The sequence below is a fragment of the Linderina pennispora genome (assembly GCF_002104995.1).
Source record: "Linderina pennispora strain ATCC 12442 chromosome Unknown DL89scaffold_14, whole genome shotgun sequence".
NCBI lineage: Eukaryota > Fungi > Kickxellomycota > Kickxellomycetes > Kickxellales > Kickxellaceae > Linderina > Linderina pennispora.
Genome location: NW_024468262.1, coordinates 583503 through 605640, shown reverse-complemented (window position 1 = coordinate 605640; position 22138 = coordinate 583503). Strand labels below are relative to the sequence as shown.

Sequence of the window (22138 nt, the reverse complement as noted above, 5' to 3'; positions counted from 1 at the left end):
GAATAACAATAACAATAAAAAAGGGTCAGACATGACACTCAGTGGCAATATCAGGGGTGCTGGCATCTGCAACCTTGAAGAAAGAGTCGAGCGGCACTGCATTCCAGTCTAGGCCGCTGACCTTGGTCGCAGTGACGACCTCACCGTTATAGAGCAAGCGCACGACATAGCTGCCGTTTTTGTTGTTCTTCCATGCCTCAAAGACCAGGTTCGAACCGTAAACGGACCATCTTGACATATCTTCCTTTTGCAGCAGGCTCAGGAGATAATACACGGTGATATCGTGTGCCGAATGGAGCTCGAACTTGGCTTTGGCGTTGCCATTGACAGCGTTGGCAATAGGCCGACGGATCTCACCCAAGAATGGGCCAACAAACAGGCGCGCCACATTGCCTGTAGCCTGGATAATCTCGTTCTGCTTGCTGGAGTGCTCGTAGGCGGTCACAGCATCAGCAGCAGTCAGGCAGTCCGAGGGGTTTGCTGACGAGCAAGGAAGCGGTTTACCATGGCACACGGATAGCCACAGGTAGTCGTTGACATTCATACCAGCACGCCATGTTGGGATTGACGAGGGTTGGAGGATACTGAGAGTGCGGTTCGTGAACGCAGCGATTTGAGCGCTATATTTCGCATACTCGGGTGTGCTGAATGCCTTGCCAAATGCAGCGCTGGATGCCGGGCAGTTTTCTCCAGTGCTGATCAGCGTCTCCATTGACTTAGGCCGCATATGCATGACCACGTCTGGGTGCGGCTGGCAGTTGCTCAACCCAACCAGAACGCTACATCCGCTCTGCTGTGTGCATCAGATGTAGTCGGCGCGGAAGTAGATATCGTTGGCCCACAACCCTTGCGACATGAACCCGAGCTTGTCGATGTAGGTCGAGCGCAATGTCTTGCCCAGCCGTACCATTTTCTCCTTGCCGAGGTCCGTCAGCTGGCCCAACTCGCAGTTGCCGGACCAGAATATGTTGGCATAGGGCAAGGTGCTGTCGATTTCCATCTCAGTGCGACCGATAGGTACGCCGGGGACGTTGCGTTGACGCGTCAGGTCCGGGCACTTCCCACAGATATCCATGGCAGGACTAGCTGGTGAGTAGTAGGCGGGACGCGGTCGCCGTGGCGGTGCACGACTTGAAGATGAGCAAGCGTGTGTCCTGGCAGAGCCGTGTATGTGGTGGCCTGGGGACGTGGTGCTTCGTAGTAAAACTTGGGGTTGGCAGCTTGCAATAAGCTGGCAGCAGATGTAGCTGCAGCACTGACGGAAATGGCCCAAGTCGACAGGGTTTGGCTGGTTTCATACACGTGTTGTCGCGCAACACTCATTGTCCATCACCACACCTATCCTGTGAGGCAGGCTGGGAAGCCTTGTACAAGCCCGTGCATCAAACGGCTAGTGTGGCGATTCCTAGCGACCACATTCTGCCATGTCTTTATCGTGGTAAAATCAGCACCAGGCCAATCGCTCCGCATCTAAAATCCAGCTTGAGCTTTGGCTTTGGAAATAGGCAGAAATCGAAAAGCTGAAGTCGCTCTAGCCACCGAACCGGATCCCTGCCCGGTTCGGCTCGCACCAGTGAAAAAATTTCTGCATGCTTGCTGGTGAACAGGCGTATTTCAGGGTGCTATCGCAGTGCGACGAAGCCGCCGTCCTCTTTGTCTCTGCTTCGCGATGTTTTTCCTACTCTATTGCCGTGGTTAGTGGGGGAAGGTATGTTCCTGTCGGCTGGCACACGCTGCCTCGAGATCCCGATGATGACACAAATGTTTTTAACATGTATGGCTTTCATAGCAGGGCTGACACTCTGCCATTGATGATACAACTCTACGTCTGAGGGAAATAGCACACTTGTGTCTGACCTTGTGTCGACGACACGCAGTGAACTCTGTACTGACGAAAACAATTGCCGCTTTTGGTTGTCTTCTCCGTAGGTACGTATTTGCGTCAAGTAGGATCCATAGGCCCTGTTTTGTAAAAGAACCAGTTGTAAATAAATGCCGATTTTCCAAGTCTAAAGCGCCAGTGTGGGCCCGTGTGGAAAGCGGTGGAGCTTTCGAGCGTCCGAGAGGAGCAGCGCTCATTTTTTTAGTGACTGTGTGCAAATCACATGCAAGTGTTTGAGATTCTTGCGGGCAGAATACCTCCGCGCACGGAGTGTTATCGCGTGGCTACCCGCCGCCTGTCGCTGCTGCCGCCGCCGCTTGCCGCTTCGAGCTGCAACGGAAGCCCGGTCATGGCTGCTGGCCTGTGGGTGCTTGTGGCCACTTCTCCTTCGCTTTCCACTTATCAACCGCTGCTTGAGCATAAGATACTTTTCTTTTCATCTTTCCTTTGTATTCTATTAAACACGCCGCACACTCTGTTTCAGCAAATATGTCGGGCTTCTCAGACTTGGTTGGCAACGGCGCCGAATGCGGGCCGGGCAACTCCATGAACGGGCTTATGAAGCAATTCAACAAGGACCACTCGCTCGAGCAGGTAAGTTGCTAGTCTCCAGAAATACAAGCGTGGAGGAGAGATAGGCGCTGACACCCACCACGCACCTCCCACACATCGCCTGATAGGATCGGTTTGGACCGGCGCAAGCGTCGTCGTCGAAGCAGGCGTTCCGGCAGGCGTTCCGGCATAACGGGCCGGTGCAGTCGCCGAACATGATGGCCAACGAGTTCATGATGCAGCAAAACCGCACACAGGGCCCAGGCGCCTTCAACTTTGCCGAGATGCACCGCGAGCTCAACACGGTGCAGGGCAAGCAGCCGGCACCGGCCGACTGGGCAGCGGACTTCCAGCGGCACCAGGGCCCTGCTAACGCCGATTTCGAGCGCGCCTTTGCCAGGGCCGGCCCCGCGCCGATGGTGCCCGCTGGACCGATGCAGATGCGCCCGATGGCTGCCCAGCAAGGCTGGGCCGAGCAGTTCCACCACCAGCCGGCGGCGTCCCAGGCTGCTGCGGCTCCTGTGCAGCAGGAGCCCGTGGTGCGGCATGATCCGATGGCCATGGCGTTCAACGAGGCCCGCATGTACTCGATGATGCCCGGGCCGGGTATGATGATGCACAACATGATGCCCATGCAGCATCAGCAGCAGGTAGGTGGAACTGCTCAGCAGACCGAGGTCACCGCAGAACAGAAGCAGGCGGCCAGCGAGCCTGTGGAAAGGGCTGATGATGAGCTGGCGCGCACGGCAGCAAAGATCCTGGACTCAGTGAGTGACACAGCTAATCCTAAATTCAGAAACTCCGAATTCCTCTCTCTCATGCAACAACTCGCCGACGGACAGGCCACGATCAACGGCGACCAGGTCGTACAGACTGAAAAGGGCAAGCAGGCGGAGACCACGGCTGCGCAGGGCCCAACGTGGGCCACGGAGTTTGAGAAGCGTGCCGACGAACTGGTCAACCGCGAGGCCACCAAGGGATCGGAGCAGACGCCGCAAGACGGTAAGATCTTCTCGGAAGAGTTTGCGCGCGGAATGGAGCGCAACTGGGCCGAGGAATTCGAGTCGACGCTCGACGGTCCGCTCAACGAGACCTCTGTCAGCGGCCACCCGCAGGATATGGACTTCAAGCTGGAACAGCCCAGCAACGAGTTTGTCCACGGCGAAGCTAACAAGGACTGGCTGGAGCAGTTCAAGGACAACATTCAGCCGATGCTTAACGAGCAGGACAAGGAGTGGCTCGAGACGCAGAAGGAGTGGGAGTCGCTAAACACCATGGAGCCGGCGTACCGCGCAACCGATCCCGCGCTTAACATCTACCACTTTCAGCGCGAGAACTATTACTCGCAGATGTCGCCAGCCGAGCTCCAGAATACCCTGGAACACATTCGCCAGAACCCGCAGGACGCCAGCCTTGCTGACACCATCATGGCGCTCGAGACGAGCGTGACGCAGAACCCACAGGACGCACAGGCCTGGCTGGAGCTCGGCTTGAAGCAGCAGGAAAATGAGCGCGAGGAGTCTGCCATTGCGGCACTGCGCAAAGCCATCCAGCTCGATCCCAACGGACTCGACGCCCACCTGGCACTGGCTGTGTCGTACACCAACGAGGGATACCAGATGGATGCCTACGACGAACTGCACGAGTGGATTGCCCACCACGACCGCTACAAGTCGCTGATTCCCGCGACCGCACCCGAGAACATGACCAGCGCCAATACGCGCAAGGACTACGTGCAGGATCTGTACATCCAGGCAGCGCGCATGACACCCGGCCAGGACTGGGATCCCGATGTCCAGGTCGCACTTGGAGTTTTGTTCAACATCTCCACTGAGTACGACAAGGCCATCGACTGCTTCAAGGCCGCGCTGTCCAAGCGCCCCGACGACTATGTGCTGTGGAACCGCCTGGGCGCGACGCTGGCACACACCAACAATAACAAGGAGGCGACTGGTGCGTACTTCCGTGCTCTGGAGCTGCACCCGAGCTTCATCCGCGCCCGGTACAACATTGCACTCGCGTCGTCAAACCTGGGCCAGCACCGCGAGTCCGCCGAGAACTGCCTGACTGCACTGTCGCTGCAGCAGCGCGAGATGCAGACTCTGGACGAGAAGAGCCGCGAGGCTAATCTGTCGGGTACTGGCTACCGGCCTGAGAGCGGTATGAGCGCGACAATCTGGAATGCCCTGCAGCTCTCGATGTACTTGCTTGGCGAGCCCAAGCTGGCGGAAGCATGCGACCGCCAGGACCTGGATGCATTCCGCACCAAGTTCGACTTTTAACTGACAGTGTGCTGTCAATAAAATTTTGGTTGGGCTGTTGCATGAACTGGTGTTGTGACCTGGGCTGGCTGAGTGGCAATGTCCACAAGAACATGGATACATTTGCGCGACTACATGTTTATCGCTGTTGTGATCGATTTATAAATAACCATCTCTTGAAGAGTATGGAGCCATTGAATGGTTTGTAGGGTCAATAAACCGTATGATCTTCGAGGTTAGATGTTAACGGCACATATCCATATGCGTGCACGGGCTGTGCGACCAGACTGCCACCTACCAGAGGAACTACCCTGGGTCGTCGGCGCAGGATGCAGAATCCAGCGACTCGATGTGGACACCTCAGGTCCAGGCTTGGCGTGGAGTTTAGGGAAAAATGCATTTCTGGCTACCTGTAGTACATGGCTTAGAATGAACCCACAGTCAATGTGGAGCTGGGTCAGATCACGTCTAGAATGATTTCAGGTGAGCCAGTCGGGGCAGGTCATCATACAAGCCAGCAATTGTCAACTCAAGGACCACTGGGTTGGCAACCATTTTGTGCTGGTAATCCTGCTGCGCGTGGTTCCAAATTCACAGAATTTCAGGAGCCCATGGATCAAGGCCCCTAGGCCACAATGCCATCCATACTATTCTAGGCGAGTAATGCCAATACTCAGCCAGACACCCGCCCCCTCACCTGACAACTCCTCCTTCCTTCTTTCATGTAGCATACTGCATGCATTCAATATATCTGGTCCAGGGCAGAGCTCCTTCACTTTCTACTATTTTTCTCCTTAGTGCTTTCCCACGTTCTTTCATACTCTTCCAATATATATCTTTGGATGTCTCAGCCCGTTCCTCAATAGGCTACAAGTTCACAACCCTCTAACAGAATGAATGTGAGCACATTACAAAAATTATTCAAGGGTGCCTCCAGATACTAAAGCAAGTAGACGCTCTTCCATAGCTCTAAACGATGCATGCTGCCGAAGGTCACTGCGGTATATGACGCGTTTGTATTCCTTCATTCCCCAGTAGATCTGGTTGACGGTCGGGAACAGCAGTGCCAGATGAACAATGACCACACTGGCAACCACCAACGACTCACGAGCAGCAAACATGCAGTATCTGGTTGCCTCAAATGCGATCAGTCGCTCAGAAACCGGATGGTGCCTCCGGAACATCTCCTCGAGATAATCGTTCTGGGCACAAATCATATCCATGTGGTTGTCGATAAAGCACCTAACGTTTAGCTCAGGAAGCAGCACCTCGGTGTGCTCTGTTTCCTTCTCTGAATCAACAGTGCACCGCCCATAGCACTGGGCATGTTCGAGATACTGATCCAATTGCTCCTCGGGGAACACGATGTTTATGCCAAATTGGCGCAAGTGCGGTCTCGATTTGACGAACTCCAGTGCCTCATCAAATGTAGCGGCTATGCTTGACGTCTCAAATACCTGGAGCAGGGGGTTGGTGGCTTCGAGATCCTCCTTGACTTCGTTGTAGGCAAGAGTGTCGCCGCCCACCGACCTTAACACCGTTGCTGTGCTGCCCATGAGAAGAGATGCGTCAATAGTCTCCATAGAGTAGTCCTGGGTTGTGGTGTATGTGGCGTCAAAGTACTCCATTTCTGGATACTGGCAGTCATCGAATGTGTTTCCATAAAGGAGACTATAGCAGCATGCCGATGACATCTTGAGAACTGCACGCTTCAGTGTAGTGCTGGTGAGCTTGATGACCATGGTATGCACTTCAGGGGATTCAGTGCTGCATGACAAGTCTTCGAGCGCAGGGAACCAGTTTACAGTCCATATGGTGTTATCTATGTGCGAGTTTATGCCGTTGCCATCTTTTACTGACAGTTTGCGAAGCTGTGGGTAGATCACATCAACATCATCCATATCCTGCACTATATAGAACATGTACCTCTCGCAGAGGCATGTGATATCTAGTTCCTCCAGTGTACTAGCGTGCTTCCGGATAAGGTCGCATGCCGCAGAGCATGACCGGATGTCACGAATAGTGAGCTTAGTGAGCGGGGTGTCGATCTCAGGGATAATATAGTCAAAGTCGGTGGCACGGAACAGGGTGTCCCTCGGCCCTAGAGTCACACTGCCTTTGCCATCCAGGAGTTTGAGGTACATGGTTTCCATGAATTCGCCATAGAGGATGTCCCAGTGCCTGTCCACCAGCAGCAGTCTGATGGCACGGGCATTGGGGAACACATTGGAGATGATGCTGCAGAACTGATCGGATCTGTCGTCGCTATTCAGTGCGTTGTGGTCGATACCGACGCCAGCAACAAGGTTGATGTTGAGGGTCATGACTGTGTTGAATACCTTGCCGTAGACAGGGTTGTTTGGCCACTCCCTCAGAGATGCACCATTTACCAGTCGGCGGAGGTCAACGTCAACGCTCATCGACCGGACCTTGGCTCCGATGCCAAGGTGGAGGGCAGCAGCCAGGGACGACAGTACTTTGGATGGCCATATCCACTGCGGGTATCCAACATCGACTTTGGTTTTGGGAGAGTCCTCGAAGAAAGCGTCCTCAAACAGTATATTCAAGGCGATGTCTCGCCACGCTTGGCAGACACCAGTCAGGGAGAGGGCATGAGCAACGGCAGCAGGGCGGGGTGGAGGCTCATCGCTACTCAATCTTCTTTTTAGTGGGTCTCGTTTTTCCGTGATAGCGGGGTTATCGTGCAGGAGCATGCTGAATATATTCTCGAGAATGAGAACAGGCGGGTACTGGGCGGGCGAAGACATTTTTGAAATATGCTAGGCTTGAAAAAAAAAAAGTGGGGGCTGAGAGGAACAGGTGGCTGGCGATAACAGTGATTCTGCCCGGCAGGTCGGCCTTATACAGATGTGGAAAGGGTTGTCAATGTCTACGTGACAAAGACAAGAGAGCCCCGTGACCAATGTGCATATTCGCGCATATATTTGTTCATGCTCGAATTGAGTGCTTAGAATCTATCAAGCATACTCAGATTGAATCAAGGCAAGCTGTATTGCTACTGACGACGGCGGCGACAAGTGGCAGCTCATATCTGGTATGTTACAAGCTGTCCTGAGGTGTATCAAGCCGGTGGATCCCTTTCCTTGGCTGCCATGGTGCACACTGGCCATAATTTGGCGAATTCTATCCCAAATAGTACCACCGGGATTTTAGGCCAGGAGATGATCCGGAGGTGTAACCACATCTACTCTTTTTCACATCTTATCGACACTCTTGTGCCCCATTCCAGGACCACTCTCTAACCAGCTCGATAGAAGAATGACCGAGGCGAAGCCCTACGACATCAATTCGCTCAAAGTAAACCCAGCACAGGTGCTCGATTCGTGCAGCGCCCGGCAGGTGTGCGACGGGTGCGGGCGGCGGATGAAGTTCTTCTGCTACTACTGCTACAAGCCCGTGGCGGACATTGCCGGCAAGGTGCCGCAGATCCGGCTTCCGTTCAAGCTGACGGTGCTCAAGCACCCAGGTGAAAACGACGGCAAGTCCACGGCACTGCACGCCAAGGTGATTGCGCCTGAGGACGTGCAGGTCACGATTTACTCGGAGGACGTCCTGTCGGAGATTGACACGGAGCGCACGGTGCTGCTGTTCCCGGGACCCGACGCGACCGACATTAGCGAGGTAGACCCGGCGTCGTACGACCATGCAATTGTCATCGACGGTACGTGGCAGCAGGCGCGCGGTATGGTGCGCAAGGACTCAAAGTTGCACAAGATCCCCAAGGTCACGATCAAGCCACGCAAGACGCGGTTCTGGCGGTTCCAAAAGTATGACGAGAGCTATCTGGCAACGATCGAGGCGATTTACTTTTTGTACCGCGACAGCAAGGGAGAGGCGTACGAGGGCGAGTACGACGCACTGATGTACTTTTACAAGTACTTCTACGACCTGATCCAGAACGACTACGCGGCGAACACGCACAAGACGTTCACGCACCGGCACCAGGAAGGGTATATCTCGTACGAGACGGCCACACCACGGGCTATTCCGCGGACATCGGATGGGAAGCAGTGGGAGGGCAGTGGAATCCAACTTGAGGACGCTGGTGTCTCTCTGGGCGAAATGCTCCAAGATACCGGCGCAGAGTAACAGCTAAACGGGAAAATAAATGTTTATTTCACTCCAGAATGTAAAGCAGTCCCTTACTGCGGCACCAGGCCCTTGTCCAGCACCAGTTTGACGGCCTTGGGGAGGAGCTGGTGCTCGACAGCGTGGATCCGGTCCTCGAGGGTCTCCAGCGAATCGCCATCAACGCACGGTACTTCCTGGGTCAGGATCGGCTCGCCCTTGTCAACCTCGGGGATGACAAAGTGCACCATGACGCCGGTGCGCTGGCGCTTCCCCTGTTGGAACTCGTCAAATGCGCGGTCAATCGCATGGGCGCCCTCGAGCTCGCCGGGCAGCGCCGGATGCAGGTTGATGATCTTGCCGCGGAACCTGTCGATGAAGCCAGGCGACAGAATGTGCATCCAGCCGGCCAGCACCACCAGATCTGGGGAGTACTCGGCTGCAATGTACTCGGCCAGCTCACGGTCAAAGTCCTCGCGCGTCTTGCCCTGGTCCTTGTACGATTTGAGTGTGCGCGTGTGGGTCGGGATCGAGGCCTTGGCGGCGCGCTCGAGCCCGTAGGCAGACTTTTTGTTGCTGACGACTAGGGAGATGTGGCCGCCCAGCTGGCTCTGCTGCTCAGCATCGATGAGAGCCTGCAGGTTGGTGCCGCTGCCCGAAATTAGCACGACGATTTGCTTGACCATTGGCAGAGGGAGTGGGGAAAAAGAATAGCAAGGGGAACTAAAGAGCAGCAGCAAGGAGGGCGTGTGCGGGTTAGGTACCAGAGATGTTCACAGCCAGGCTGTTAGCAGACTCCCAACAGGAATTCCGGCTCGGCTCGAAGCGAGACTGGAAAGAGCTGATAAGGAACCAAGGCGAGCTGTGGTTGGATCAGACTCGCCTTTTTTGTCTCTTACACAAGCCCGAATTTCGCAATTGCACCACGCTTCAGTTCACAGCAAGAAAAAGAATGTCGTTTATCAGCCTCTCCGTACGCCGCAGCATCATCGCCCCGCGGCTACGTCCCACGGCGACACTCGCGCGTGCATACACAACAGCCAAGGTGGACATCAAGGCGCTGAAGAAGCTGCGCACACTGAACCCGGTGGCCATGAGCAAAGCCAAAGAGGCGCTGCTGAGCTGCGACAACGACATCACCCGGGCATTGGCGTGGCTGGAGGAGGACGCGCTCAAGGCGGGGGCCAAGAAGGCCGACAAGGTCAAGGATCGCGTGGCCTCGGAGGGAGCGGTGTCGGTGTTTGTGAACGAGTCGCTGACCGCAGCGACGATTGTGGAGCTTGGGTGCGAGACAGACTTTGTGGCTCGCAATGCGTCGTTTGTTGACTTGGCGGCAGAGATTGCACAGGCCGGCATGGGGTTCGCCAGCACGTCGGCGGAGGGGGCGGTGCTGGCAGGGATCGAGGCACATGACCTAGCCGCCAAAATGCTCGATGGCCGCACCGTGAGCGACACCATCACCGAGACGATCGGACGGCTGGGCGAAAACATCGTGCTGCGGCGGGCAGCGGTGGTGGGCGCACCGTCGGCGGCTGAAAGCATTGTGGTGAGCGGCTATGTGCATGGCAGCGTCAAGGGCAGCGCCGGTGGATCGGCGGGCAAGATCGGCGGGCTGGTGGCTGTGACCAGCAGCATCAAGAGCGACGCACACCGGAGCACGCTGAGCCAGCTGACGCGCCGGCTCGCGCAGCAGGTGGTTGGGTATGGGCCGCGGTTCACCACCATGGAGGAGTACCAGAAGGCTGGTGAGCAGGCCGAGGCGCCGGACGCAGTAGTGCTGGAGGAGCAGCAGTTTTTGTTTGGCGGCGGCTCGGTCAAGGAGGTGCTGGCCAAGATCTCAAAGGAGATCGGGGCGCCGGTTGAGATTCTGTCGTTTGTGCGGTACGAGCGCGGCGAGGGCGTGGAGAAGGCCGACAAGCCCGACTTTGCCGAGGAGGTCCGCCAGCAGCTGGCTTGAGGCAGGACGTCTACTATTGTAGTTCGATCCAGCCTCACGCTTACTGGAAAGGCATTGGACTAGAGCCCAACAACGTGATCGCCGAAATTTGGGGGCGTTCCTGATAGTTCGGGTGGTTTTGAAAAATGAATTTCTCTTTCCTTTCTCGATACTCTCGCTATAGTTTTTCTGTACTCTACCCATCTCCCAGCTTTGCGCTTGCATGATACAAGGACATGGTCTGTAGTGCTCGCTGATAATGCCGCTAGACCACGACGAAACCACACCCACCGCCAGCCCGGATGGGTCCCCGCGCAGCTCGCACGAGTGGGCCAGCGGCGAGCGGATAAGCCACGAGGACCCGGAGCCCTCGTACAGCGTCTTTGTGCCGATATTCTCACGCAAACGCACAGCGTCGACGCAGGCAATCCATGACTTTGACATAGTCGGCTCCGACTATGCGCCCAGCACCGCATCCGACGACAGCAGCGAGGCCGAGCACCAGCGCGCCAGCACACAGTGCGAAACCATCTCGGACGACCACAGCGGGTACGACAGCGGCTTTGCCAAGCAGCCGTGTAGTGTGCGGACCATGGCGCTGTCGGCGTCCGAGTCGGCCACGTTGGTACAGATAGGCTCACACCCGCCGTTCATTGGCGCGTCGGGTGACGGCTCCCTGGACGGTGGCGGGACGCGGGCGGCCCAGCTCGTGCCTGCGTCGGAGTCGGTTCCCCACGGTGCAACGGTGCTGTGGTTGCGGCGCCACGGGTTTGAGCGGCCGTGGGACCTGCTGTTCCTTATCCACTGGGCGGTGATTGGCGTGCTGCTGGGCGGGTTTTACTCGGCGATCCTGCTCTATCTGCGGGTGGCGGATCGTGCGGGCCCATGGTATGTGGTGCTGGCCGGTGCAGTAGTGCTGAGTGCTGCGACGGTTGTGCTGGATCTGTGGACATCGCTGAGTTGCACCGAGGCCTCTGAGGTGCGGCTAGTGCACGGCAGTCGCAACACCAACTATGTGTTTGAGCGCGGTGTGCCGGTGGTCGACGCCGTGACCAGCGTGTGCCAGGTGTGCTGCGTGCTGGTGAACCCAGGCACTCGCCACTGCAAGCGCTGCAACAAGTGCGTCGGCGGCTACGACCACCACTGTCGCTGGCTCAACACGTGCATTGCCGACACCAACTACCGCTTATTCTTCTCGTTCATAGGCCCTGGCCCTAGCGCACATCATGCTGCTGCTGGCGTGTGCTATCCGTGTCGTGTGCGTGTCAGTCGGCCGCCAAGCCGAGTTCAAGGATACGCTGTGGCGAGTGCTGGGCGGCTCCGGCAGCCCGTCGCAGTTTGTCGTTGTTCTGTGTCTGACACTGCTGGCTGCTTACATAATTATTGCCGTGGTCTCTGCGCTGGGCCTGGCTTTGTTACTGGGCTTCCACATTCGCCTGTGGTGGTTCGGTATGCGCACAATTGATTATCTGGCAAACCCGCGGGCGGCACGCAATGCAGCGTCCTGGCTCCATACGTCGCGGCGGTACCGTCATCTCAACACTGCGTCTCCCGACTCGACTCTGTCGGAGCCGGCCAGCGCCCATCGTGCTGTGCATTCGCCGGCGCTGTCGATGTTCTCGGCTGACAGCGCAGCGTCGGTTGTGCAGCCGCCGGCGTTTCCGGGCCTGGCGTGCATTCCGGCAGAGAGCGTCGCGCTGATTGTCGGGTCGGGCGAGTCTGTTATTGTCCCAGGCACACCCACTCCTGCATAAAAACTGCATCCTTCTACAATGATTGTAATTCTAATACAAGCATCCTCAAATACACATGCAGCAGCATGTCATGTCAGGGAGGAGTTTGGGGTAATGGCGTGTTCCCATTACATGCCCATATCCAGCATAGCTCTAATATCCCGAGATGGTGATGGTGCGCTATCAGTCCTGGCCAGCCCTCAGTCTTTTCTCTATTAAAAGTCATGTTACCAAACAGAAACCGTGTCAGAGCTCGGAAGCCACTGGGCAGCACAAGACCAGCCACGCTGTCCTGCTGAGCCAGTGCTCAACAAGCCCTCGGCGTCGGCCACCAAACAGCGACAGCATCCCCGGCACTCCGACATCGCCAGAACCCGCAGGCCAAGCCAGCCCCAGCAGAATCCACATTCCCACCAGCGCAAGGCGGCGATGCCAGCGAGCAGTACACGTATGTGACAGACGAGAGCGGCTACACATGGCTCTACAACACCTGTAAGCGGCCAATACTACTATTACGACTACACACAGAGCACGTATCTCCCGTACTCGGAGCAAGCCGCAGACAATGCCGAGCCAGCCAAGGATCATGAGACTGACGACAAGAAGCCGCGTAGCAAGCGGCGGCGAGTGGTCCGCATGGCCGGCGGCCAGGTCTGGGAGGACGAGACATTGGCCGAGTGGCCCGAGGACGACTACCGCCTGTTTGCCGGCAACCTGGGCCCAGACGTCACAACCGAGATGCTCGAGCAGGTATTTGGCAAGTTCCCGACCATGCAGAGGGCGCTGGTGGTGGTCGAGAAGAAATCGGGTAAGAGCAAGGGCTACGGCTTCCTGAGCTTTGCCAGCCCCGACGACTTTTTGGCCGCCTGGCGCGAATTCAACGGCAAGTACGTCGGAAGCCGCCCGATTATGCTGCGCAAGAGCACCTGGAAGAAGCGCGACGCTGACATCCGCAAGGTCAAGCGGTTGGACAAGCGCGCCTTCATCGAATTCAAGAGCCGCAGAAAGTAAGATAGTGGTTTGATTGCTAATTACAATTAAATAGAGACAGAGGAGGAGTTTAGCAGCATGACTCGCTGATGTGCGATGTCTTGGGCGGCATCCCGAACGACTCGGCCGAGCCGTCCAGCGCCTGGTGGGCCTTGGCGCGCTTGACCTGGCGCATCATCATCCAGTACCTGATCCCCTCGACACTGATCTGGCCCAGCGTCAGTCCAAGGCAGATAACGCAGAACATGGGGATATACACGTTCATGATCGCAATCATCAGCACGTAGCGGAACAGCGTCACCACAAAGTAGATGCATGCCCGCGGGAAGATGCGCCACGGCTGTCCAGGCTTGTCCTGGATGAGGTCAATGCTCAGCGAGAGCAGGCGCTCGGCAATTCCCAGCACAATGAGGAAAAAGTATGCCAGAGCAAAGTTTCCATCTGTCTTGAGATTGTATGCCTTGAAAACCAGGTTCAGGTAGATTGGGAACAGCTTATGGTCGGTGCTGCGGGCCACGAGTGTGTGGTGAGCCTGTGTGAACGCGTCAACGAGGGGAGTAGACATTTTACTAGAGCAAGTATAAAAAGAGAAAAAAGTTGAGGGCGGACGAGAGATAGAAAACAGCGACGTTTAATACTTTTTCAGCTCCCGTGGGGATAGGCTGTTGTTTTTGAAGTGCCGGGCAAGGGCTGCTCACTGTAGAACCAGCTTGGAAAATTGCTATTTTTGGAATACGCCCCTCGCGCAATGTGTGTGGGCAATCCCGCCTGACCGGAGCACGTTGGAGGACTTCACTGGCCAATGGGGCTGTTCGGGAGGGTTGTTCCATGCATCGTTCGAAGGACGTTCCCAAGACATTCCGGCATGCAAGAAACAAAAAAGGTCAACAATCAATTTACAGGGGTTCGCCACTCTTCCCCACCGCAGCACCATCATAGCAAGGTTTGCCGCACATGTATGGGCGGGTTGGGCCGGCGGAAGTATTGTCATATGCATTCTGGCCGCTCCAAGCAGACCTGCTTCATTTGGACGCACATCCTCCTAAATGCATGCCTTGGCAGGCAGCTGGCAGATCTGCCAGGTATGGTAAGGCGAAGGAGCTAGTAGCAATTCTGTAGTGCGGGTTTCTCCAAATTCCACTATTATATTTCCCATCACGATTTTGCCTGCAAGCGATAGCACCTTTGCAGCGCTACGCCTTTACTGCCAGCCCACCCGCATTCAAAGGCATGTCCATCTTGTAATGACATTCAAGCTACACACTGCAATGCTAGAATTGCATACATGAATATCACTGCTGTCGCTGACCTTGAGACATGCATTGACCAATATTGCCATGTACATTTTCTTTATGGCCATTGGAGGTGCTACTTCTAGCAGGCTCTTGATGATATCCATCCACTGCTATCTGGCATGAATGAAAAGCACCATGTAGCAGCAGCAACTCTTGTAAACACCATGGTTCTTTTAAAAAAACCACTCTCGTCCTTAATTTTCCTCAAACACAAGTGCCTCCCAGCTTCTTCCCGCTGCTGTCCTTGCTGCAAATACATCTTGCTGATGGCATTCGATAGCTACGGTAAAAACCCCTCAGCGTGGATCAAGGCTAACTGGGTCTCGGCCCAGGTTCGGTTATTGCGGGAGGCCAACATGAGGGAAGATGTGGTGAATGAAAAGTGGTCTCGGCTCTAGCCACCATTTTCCAATGTCAAGGGTATCTCAAAGAGTCATTGCAGAAGCAGAGGAAACCGCACGCTTTCTCTTCTCTGCATTGCATTCACTTTTACCCGCTCTCCATTGACAATATCCTGAACTGCGATGACTGCTCTTCTTGCTGACGCGTTCATGCATGCTCACCACGCGCTGATGGCCCGCAGTAGCAATCATGAGCAGTTCCCAATCTATCTGAACTTGGTTTTCAAGGCATACAGTCTCAAGACAGATGGCAAGCTTTGCTCTGGCATACTTCTTCCTCATTGTGCTGGGAATTGCCGAGCGCCTGCTCTCGCTGAGCATTGACCTCATCCAGGACAAGCCTGGACAGCCGTGGCGCATCTTCCCGCGGGCATGCATCTACTTTGTGGTGACGCTGTTCCGCTACGTGCTGATGATTGCGATCATGAACGTGTATATCCCCATGTTCTGCGTTATCTGCCTTGGGCTAACGCTGGGCCAGATCAGTGTCGAGGGGATCAGGTATAGGGCGATGATGCGTAGGCTGAAGCACCAAATTGGCCAAGGCTCGATCATCGATGGGTTCACTCAGATCAAGAATCCAGTCGAGGAGTCAACGCCGTTTAGCGTGGTGCCAATGTCACACACCAAGGACGGGTGCTGCTAAGATATGTTTACATTGTTTTAAGCGAATGCAATGTATATAAGTGCACGTATTCCAAATCCAGCTAGCTGAAGTCATAGCGAGACATAGGGGACAGAGCCCAAAAATCGGAATCAACTGATCTACTTCCTCTCCGAATGCCATACTATCCGCACGCATCCATTTGGCGATGAATCAGCCAAAGGCGGTTGACGACGTGCCGCCCCCACTTCCTACCTTTGCACACTTTTTGCAACCCTTCGCCTGCCACTATCTTCACATATTCGCCAGCTGCATAGACATGAAGGCAGAAGACGCGATCCTAGGGGTGTTTCTAGCCACATATTCGTCCAAGGGCGATCACCTGCCTCTTCGTTATCCGCTAACACAGTTCGACTACGAGTACGCCAAGTCAGTTTTAAGCGAAAATGAAGCGGCTGAAGCACGCAAGCGTAGCACCCGGCTCAGCAAGGAGGGCAGCATTGATGCTGGTGAATCGCACGACAAGAGCGCAGTCGAGACAGCGCACACAGACGGACGGATAAAAGACGGCATGGCGTCACGCAACGACAGCTATACATCGATTGCTACGGCAATGACACAGCCCAAGCCAGCACCAAAGGACGCAAGGACGAGCGAAAGCGCCAGTAGCGTGCGGCAGTTCACCGGCGGGGCACTGGCTGCCGAGCTTGGGAGCGAGGGCGATCGGAGACCATGCATGGAGCAATCGATGCACGGGTTCGAGACAAAGTTCCTAGCACAGCTGTTCTCGCCCAAGCCGTCGATGAGCGATCAGCGGTTCCAGGTGGCGATAGACAAGGTTCTGTTTGTGGGCCATCCTCTGCGCGACGACCCCAATGAGCGGGCACAGGATCCTGATTACTATGACACGGAGCAGGACGAAGCCGACTCGATGTCACGGTTTGCATCGATGACGGATTTTGACGGGTGGAAGGTCAAGTCCGATATGATGGTGGGGCGGGCGTCGCGACATCATGGCACAAAGCTGCTCGCGGATCTGGGGCTGTTGAATCTGATGATGCACCGGGAGCCGAGCGAGGCCGGAGACAGCGCGATATCAGAAGGGGAGTGGGCTGTACGTGACAGCAAAGAATGGAAGCGACGCGGGTACCGCAAACCGCGGTACGACTCGCTGTTCCATATCGTGTTCATGCTGGACAACACGGCCCCTGGGGTCGAGACACTGGCCAATCTGCTGTATGGGCATGTGTTGAAGCGGCTCACAAAGGCGCTGCAGATCGAGCAGAATGGTGCAAACTATGTGCTGACAGAGTCGCGGGTTATTCGCAGCCTCAATGACATGGCCCTGAAGGACAGGTACACGTCGGCCAGGTACATCCAGGAGTTGGTTGCAAGGTCCTCGCTAGCCTGCGATCTGATCAAGCTGTACAACGGCCTGCGCAACAGCGAGTTGGTCAACCTGCACATTCACAAGCGGATCATGGTGTCGCTGCAGATTCCCAGCGGACCGGGACTCAACCGGCCAGTGCCGACAGCACGGCCACGAGCATTCTTCAACTCGGGATACGGCCAGACTGGACACAACAGCAACAATCTTGTTGATCGCAGCAATGTTGTGTCCCTGGCTACCACACCGCGGCCAGCCACGCCGTCAGAAAGCACACCAGGCAGCGCGCTCGACATATCTGCTGCCAGCCAGCTGCAGCTAAGCCAGAGATTAGATGCATTGCGACAGGTATCCCAATCAGTGGCCCCACCAGTGCAGGAGTACTGGGGGCCAGCACTGTTTGCGCCGAGTCAGAGCGGCGACATCGGATTCAACTACGAGTCGAGCGGTGCAATGGCGCATGGCTTGCCAGCGAAGCCGTGGACACACACGCACCAGGGCAAGGGCATGGCACGTGGGGCGGTGGAACAGGCTGATGTCATTGTCACTGGACGCGAGCTGCGCGAGCACCAGCACGGGCTCTACCCACGGATCAAGCCGTACCATGCAATTTTGCTGCTTGGCGACACCAACACCCTTCGCCGACAGCTCTTGTTTGCCGATGCGTCGCCCACGCTAGTGGCGGTTATTGAGCGTGCAACGCCGAATAAGACGCTGGCAATGCTGCACACGCTGGTAGGACTGCTCGTTTGCGCAGCTGTGCCGGCTGGTTGCTCACCTGATCTATTGGAATGTCGCACGGGTCGTGTGCCCGGTCAATTTGGGCCACACGTACACTCCGACGCTCAAGCAGCTGACGCCTGCACTGATAAGCCAGTTCAACAGCCAAGGCTTCCACCTGTGCTCGCTGCCCAAGCTGCTGGCGCTGCTGCACTTGCCACGTCCAGCAATCCATGTGCTCGACGCACTGGGCTTGAATGACAAGCCAAAGCCGAGCAGCTCGGCCAAGGACGACGGCGGGCGGGACCAGATCCGGCACGAGCGACGGGCGGAGCTGCGGGAGATCGTTGTGTTTCTGTTACGGCAGGGCGCGATCGCCCAGTTCCATACATGGCCGGTGCTGCTGGTGCCCAACTATGTAAAGTTTGACCTCGACCAGGAGCAGTTTGTCAGCCTGGCTCTGGCCTGGTTCTCGACGCTGTATACCGAGCACCCTGACCTTCTAGGCGCCTTCCCGCAGTCCCTGCTAAACTGCAGCGAAATCGAAAAGTGGGATATCGGTGTACAGCACGACCGGGCAGCGGTGGACAATGTCAGTGCGGCATTCCGTGACGTCGAATATCAGGCGGTGATGTGTGAGGTGATGTGCAAAATAGCCCTCCGCCGCGTGCAGGACAAGTGGGCGGAGCATATGTGTGACAAGCACGGCCAGGAGCTGCGACGGATGGAGCGCGAGATGGCCGACGAGGAGCAGACCGTGCGCGACTTTTGTGCGCGCCTGGAGCAGCAGAAATTCGACATGTGGGGCCAGACCAAGGACAAGTTCCGCACTTTTGTCGACATGCAGAACCGCCAGCGCAAAAAGGTGCTGGACGAGGAAGGACCAAGAGTGTTTACTGCCAAGGACCCGGACATGGTGACGTTCACCAGAGAGGTGGTCGAAAAGTACGTCACGTTTGTGCCCACGGACGGCTATGAGCAGGGGACCGATGCCGAGAAGCGGTACATTACCAAGCTGCTGGACAAGAAGCGCGGCGACCTGCAGGACTGGTTCCTGAAGCACTCGCACTTCTTTGACGGAAAGCACCACCTGGTCGAGATTGCTGATTTCGGCCAGACGTCGCTGTCAAAGGTCGAGTACTACCTGGCCGAGCTCTCTGATCTTCTGCTGCTGCCGCGGCATATCTAGCCAGCCCCGAGGCCATATCGGACGCTGAGCCTATTCTCGTCTATTTTGACCAGCACTTTGTGGCTCAGAATAAAAAGTTTTGCTTGATCGTCGGAGTAGCAGTCAGCGCCAGGGGGTGTAAACAAACCTAGGGGGATGATGACTCGGCCGGATTTCTTGGTTTCAGCTGTCTTTCGCCTTCTTTCGCTCCATTTGTTCGCATTTCAGTAATAGGACTCCTCGAATCCAGCTTTTCAAATTTAGACCCCAGCCCGCTTTTACTTTTATTTTTTGCTTGAAGAAATGGAAAGAGCGCCCAGTAGAGCCAAGGCAACAAATATCCTGCGTCCCAGCAGTAGGGCGCAGGGCCCGGGGTTCGCTGATAGCGGCATGCAGCCGCAGGCGCGCGTCTTGCCCGGCGGAGCGCGGGTCATCACACCGTCGCATAGCAATGGGCAGCCGGTGCCTCCCGTGGGCGCACAGATGCGGCGGCCTCCCTCAGCAGCGCAGTTCCTCAACCACCAGCTCGACTACACGCACCAGGTCAGCTATGCGCACCAGCAGCAGGACGCGATGGGCCGCCAGCGGATGAACTCGTACTACGAGGGTATGGCCGGCGATCCGGCCAACATCGTCCGGTCCGGCAGCCGGGCTGAGCAGCAACCGCCGCAATCGCCGCACGGGCAGCAGCGGGCGCCGTCACGGTCGGGCCGGCCAAGCACGGTGACGGGGTTCTGGCCCGGCCACATGGCGCAGCAGAACCCGGTTCCTATGGGCATGGCTAACATGTTTGGCGGCGGCTTTGGCACCATGGGCATGGGCATGCCGGGTGCGATGGTGATGGCTGGTCAGCAGCCGATGCCGCCGCTGAGTGGTAGCCGTCCGAGCAGCGCACTGCAGGTGGTGCCGCCACCGCAGCAGCAGCAGCCAGGAGGCAGGCCAGGCACAGCCACTGGGCATCGGCCGCCGTCGTCGGCTGACCCGAATGCGCCAATGGTCGTCAATGTTGCGCGCGGTGGAGCGCGGGTGATTGGGCCGATGCGCGCAAAGACGCCGATGGGCGATACCATGTTCCTGAACCCCATCCCGCAGTCGCCATCATCGAACATCGGCTCACATCTGGTCAACCACGCCGCTGAGGTACAGAACGCACGGGATGCTGTCAAGTCCGCCCTGTCAAACGCCTCTCGGGAATCTGGTCGCAGCCGGTCCAACAGCACCGTGATGCAGCCCTCGGAGGAATCGATGGAGGCTGCCGAGGCGCGGGTCAGCCGGAAGGTACGTTGCAGTGCATAGGAATAAGCCGCGGGCGAACGCTAATTTCGGCGGAGTGACTTGCTTTTTTTTTTTTGCATGTGCAGTTGGCGGTGGTCGGGTGATTGTCTTTATCTCCACTGTCGTCATCTGGCTGCTGGTATATTGGCCTAGGAGAGTCAGGCCAGATGTGCCTTGCCTCCTATCGATATATGCATCGCTGATCAGCTTTTATTGATTACTCGCTGTGTAGATCCAGGACCTTGAGATCTCAAACAAGTCGCTGATGGCTGTCAATGCCCAGCTTGAAGCCCGCGTCAAGCAGCAGACCGAGAAGATCAGGGACCTGAACAAGCAGCTGAAGAACAGGGTGCCGTTTGACGCAGAGGCAGCCATTGATATCGAAATTAACGACGAGGTAAGTGCGGCGTTCTCTCTTTGCCTGTTGTGCAGTGAAATGTGGTCTTGTGTTGTCGTGGACATCATGGCAATGATGGTGATGATAGTGAGAACCGCACTTTCTCGTCACAGCCTCCGCACAACATTCATACATATATTGCGCACCTGTATATTCCCAACAACACAATCCAAGCTCCTCACCGCTCGCCAAATAGGCTCTGAGATCGGCGCTTATGGAGGACAAAGCATATGAACGCCTGATTTCTAATCTCGAACACCTAATACAGGATGCCAAAGAGGCAATCGAGTACAGGTCGATTATTAAGGCCGGCAAGGTCATCAGCGCAGCGGAGCTGGCAGAAGGTAAGTCCCAATCACCGAGACGCTGCGTTTGGCATCTGGCTCTTGCACTGAACCATTGCTTCGTCATCTGTAGAAGATGCGCAATCGACCGTTGGCAAGAACTCGGAGCGTCTGGGCGGACCAGACGAGGAGGCGGATCAGCAACAGGATGCCAAGGAATCGGATGGCACTGCTGAAGACGCCTTGGCTGATGAGGAGGCTGCCCAGGTCGACACAGAGGAGAAGGAGGCGCGTGAGGCTGAGGAGAAGAAGAAGGAGCAGCACTTGCAGGAGGCCCGCGAGCTGGTGGCCAAGCTGATGGTGCTGGCACTGGCATCGCATGATGCATCTGCGTCTGGTGAAAAGTCGGCAGCAGGCGCGCGCACGGGGATCCCTCGGCGGCCGGGGTCATCAGCAGCCATGCACATGGGCCTCGGCAAATCCGCGAGCCTGAGCAAAGCATCGGTGCGCACGCCAACAAAGTCTTCCAATGCGCGGATCAGCAGCTTTGGTGTTGCCTCGGCAAACAGCCCGGTGCGCTCATCGACTGCTAGCCCGTCACCGGCGACTAAGGTGGCCAAGGATGACACGCAGGGCGAGAAGGACCAGATCCTGGACATTTGCCGCCAGCTCCAGAACCTACTCTAATTCTGGCTGTTTTGTTCTGTAGGCCAGCTGGTGGCATTTTTTGATCCCGTTTTAACATCACTTTTGCTGAATGTACCCTCCCCCATTCTCTTCCGCTCTACACCATACGAGCTGAAGCCATTTTTAATGAATGATACGTGAAAAAAAAGCCGGGTGGGAAATGGGGTTAAGCAATGGCGCACGGGTGGTATACTACATGTGGAATTTCATCGAGACATGTGCAGAGACGGAGCTCAAACACATCAGTTGGTGCTGTAGAGCGAACTGCTGGCCTGCAAGAGCTGCCACATTGGGATCGCTAATTTTGGCTGTGTCCGCCGCTCGGTTGAGACAGGCACGCAGCGTTGCTGCTGAGGCTGTCAAGCAGAGAATCGGTTGATGAAGTGTTGGTGCTCTGCACCATGCCGCCAATAGCGACTCATTGCCTGTCAATATATTGGCTGACGGCGCCATCTGCTGCGGCGGCTGTTGCTGCTG

General features: G+C 56.3%; 12 protein-coding genes across 12 annotated transcripts; 8 read left to right on the top strand and 4 right to left on the bottom strand.

Moving 5' to 3' along the window:
• Positions 1-25: 25 nt before the first annotated feature.
• On the bottom strand, positions 26-1075 carry DL89DRAFT_260063 (phosphoglycerate mutase-like protein; the record flags this gene model as incomplete). Its single annotated transcript, XM_040885746.1, has 2 exons — positions 26-793; positions 908-1075. The coding sequence occupies 2 exons, from the start codon at positions 1073-1075 to the stop codon at positions 26-28; spliced, it is 936 nt and encodes a 311-aa protein (XP_040740931.1).
• A 1296-nt stretch (positions 1076-2371) lies between these two features.
• Positions 2372-4716, top strand: DL89DRAFT_226358 (TPR-like protein; the record flags this gene model as incomplete). The annotated part of the gene is made up of 2 exons (XM_040884806.1): positions 2372-2476; positions 2563-4716. 2 exons carry the CDS (start codon positions 2372-2374, stop codon positions 4714-4716), a joined length of 2259 nt encoding a protein of 752 aa, XP_040740930.1.
• Positions 4717-5440: 724 nt separating this feature from the next.
• DL89DRAFT_269977 (uncharacterized protein) lies at positions 5441-7420 on the bottom strand. The gene has a single exon (XM_040888509.1). The coding sequence runs from the start codon at positions 7407-7409 to the stop codon at positions 5613-5615; it is 1797 nt and encodes a 598-aa protein (XP_040740929.1). The 5' UTR covers positions 7410-7420; the 3' UTR covers positions 5441-5612.
• Positions 7421-7903: 483 nt separating this feature from the next.
• On the top strand, positions 7904-8835 carry DL89DRAFT_269976 (DTW-domain-containing protein). The gene has a single exon (XM_040888508.1). The coding sequence runs from the start codon at positions 7975-7977 to the stop codon at positions 8803-8805; it is 831 nt and encodes a 276-aa protein (XP_040740928.1). The 5' UTR covers positions 7904-7974; the 3' UTR covers positions 8806-8835.
• A 1-nt stretch (position 8836) lies between these two features.
• On the bottom strand, positions 8837-9673 carry DL89DRAFT_269975 (phosphoribosylglycinamide formyltransferase). The gene has a single exon (XM_040888507.1). The coding sequence runs from the start codon at positions 9468-9470 to the stop codon at positions 8859-8861; it is 612 nt and encodes a 203-aa protein (XP_040740927.1). The 5' UTR covers positions 9471-9673; the 3' UTR covers positions 8837-8858.
• A 3-nt stretch (positions 9674-9676) lies between these two features.
• DL89DRAFT_269974 (uncharacterized protein) lies at positions 9677-10850 on the top strand. Its single transcript, XM_040888506.1, has one exon. It carries the CDS (start codon positions 9737-9739, stop codon positions 10739-10741), a length of 1005 nt encoding a protein of 334 aa, XP_040740926.1. The 5' UTR covers positions 9677-9736; the 3' UTR covers positions 10742-10850.
• A 27-nt stretch (positions 10851-10877) lies between these two features.
• Positions 10878-12544, top strand: DL89DRAFT_62228 (uncharacterized protein). Its single transcript, XM_040891890.1, has one exon. The coding sequence runs from the start codon at positions 10980-10982 to the stop codon at positions 12183-12185; it is 1206 nt and encodes a 401-aa protein (XP_040740925.1). The 5' UTR covers positions 10878-10979; the 3' UTR covers positions 12186-12544.
• A 545-nt stretch (positions 12545-13089) lies between these two features.
• DL89DRAFT_260057 (RNA-binding domain-containing protein) lies at positions 13090-13464 on the top strand (the record flags this gene model as incomplete). Its single annotated transcript, XM_040885745.1, has 1 exon — positions 13090-13464. One exon carries the CDS (start codon positions 13090-13092, stop codon positions 13462-13464), a length of 375 nt encoding a protein of 124 aa, XP_040740924.1.
• A 101-nt stretch (positions 13465-13565) lies between these two features.
• On the bottom strand, positions 13566-14296 carry DL89DRAFT_269971 (uncharacterized protein; the record flags this gene model as incomplete). Its single annotated transcript, XM_040888505.1, has 2 exons — positions 14053-14296; positions 13566-14012 (listed from the first exon to the last, which is right to left on the bottom strand). Coding segments are annotated over exons 1-2 (668 nt in total), but the record flags the coding sequence as incomplete, so codon positions are not given.
• Positions 14297-15215: 919 nt separating this feature from the next.
• DL89DRAFT_62205 (uncharacterized protein) lies at positions 15216-15983 on the top strand. The gene has a single exon (XM_040891889.1). The coding sequence runs from the start codon at positions 15387-15389 to the stop codon at positions 15783-15785; it is 399 nt and encodes a 132-aa protein (XP_040740922.1). The 5' UTR covers positions 15216-15386; the 3' UTR covers positions 15786-15983.
• A 15-nt stretch (positions 15984-15998) lies between these two features.
• On the top strand, positions 15999-18296 carry DL89DRAFT_62111 (uncharacterized protein). Its single transcript, XM_040891887.1, has one exon. The coding sequence runs from the start codon at positions 16063-16065 to the stop codon at positions 18109-18111; it is 2049 nt and encodes a 682-aa protein (XP_040740921.1). The 5' UTR covers positions 15999-16062; the 3' UTR covers positions 18112-18296.
• Positions 18297-19197: 901 nt separating this feature from the next.
• On the top strand, positions 19198-21120 carry DL89DRAFT_62122 (uncharacterized protein). The gene is made up of 4 exons (XM_040891888.1): positions 19198-20296; positions 20526-20690; positions 20985-21034; positions 21108-21120. Exons 1-3 carry the CDS (start codon positions 19322-19324, stop codon positions 20994-20996), a joined length of 1152 nt encoding a protein of 383 aa, XP_040740920.1. The 5' UTR covers positions 19198-19321; the 3' UTR covers positions 20997-21034; positions 21108-21120.
• The last annotated feature ends 1018 nt before the right edge of the window (positions 21121-22138 follow it).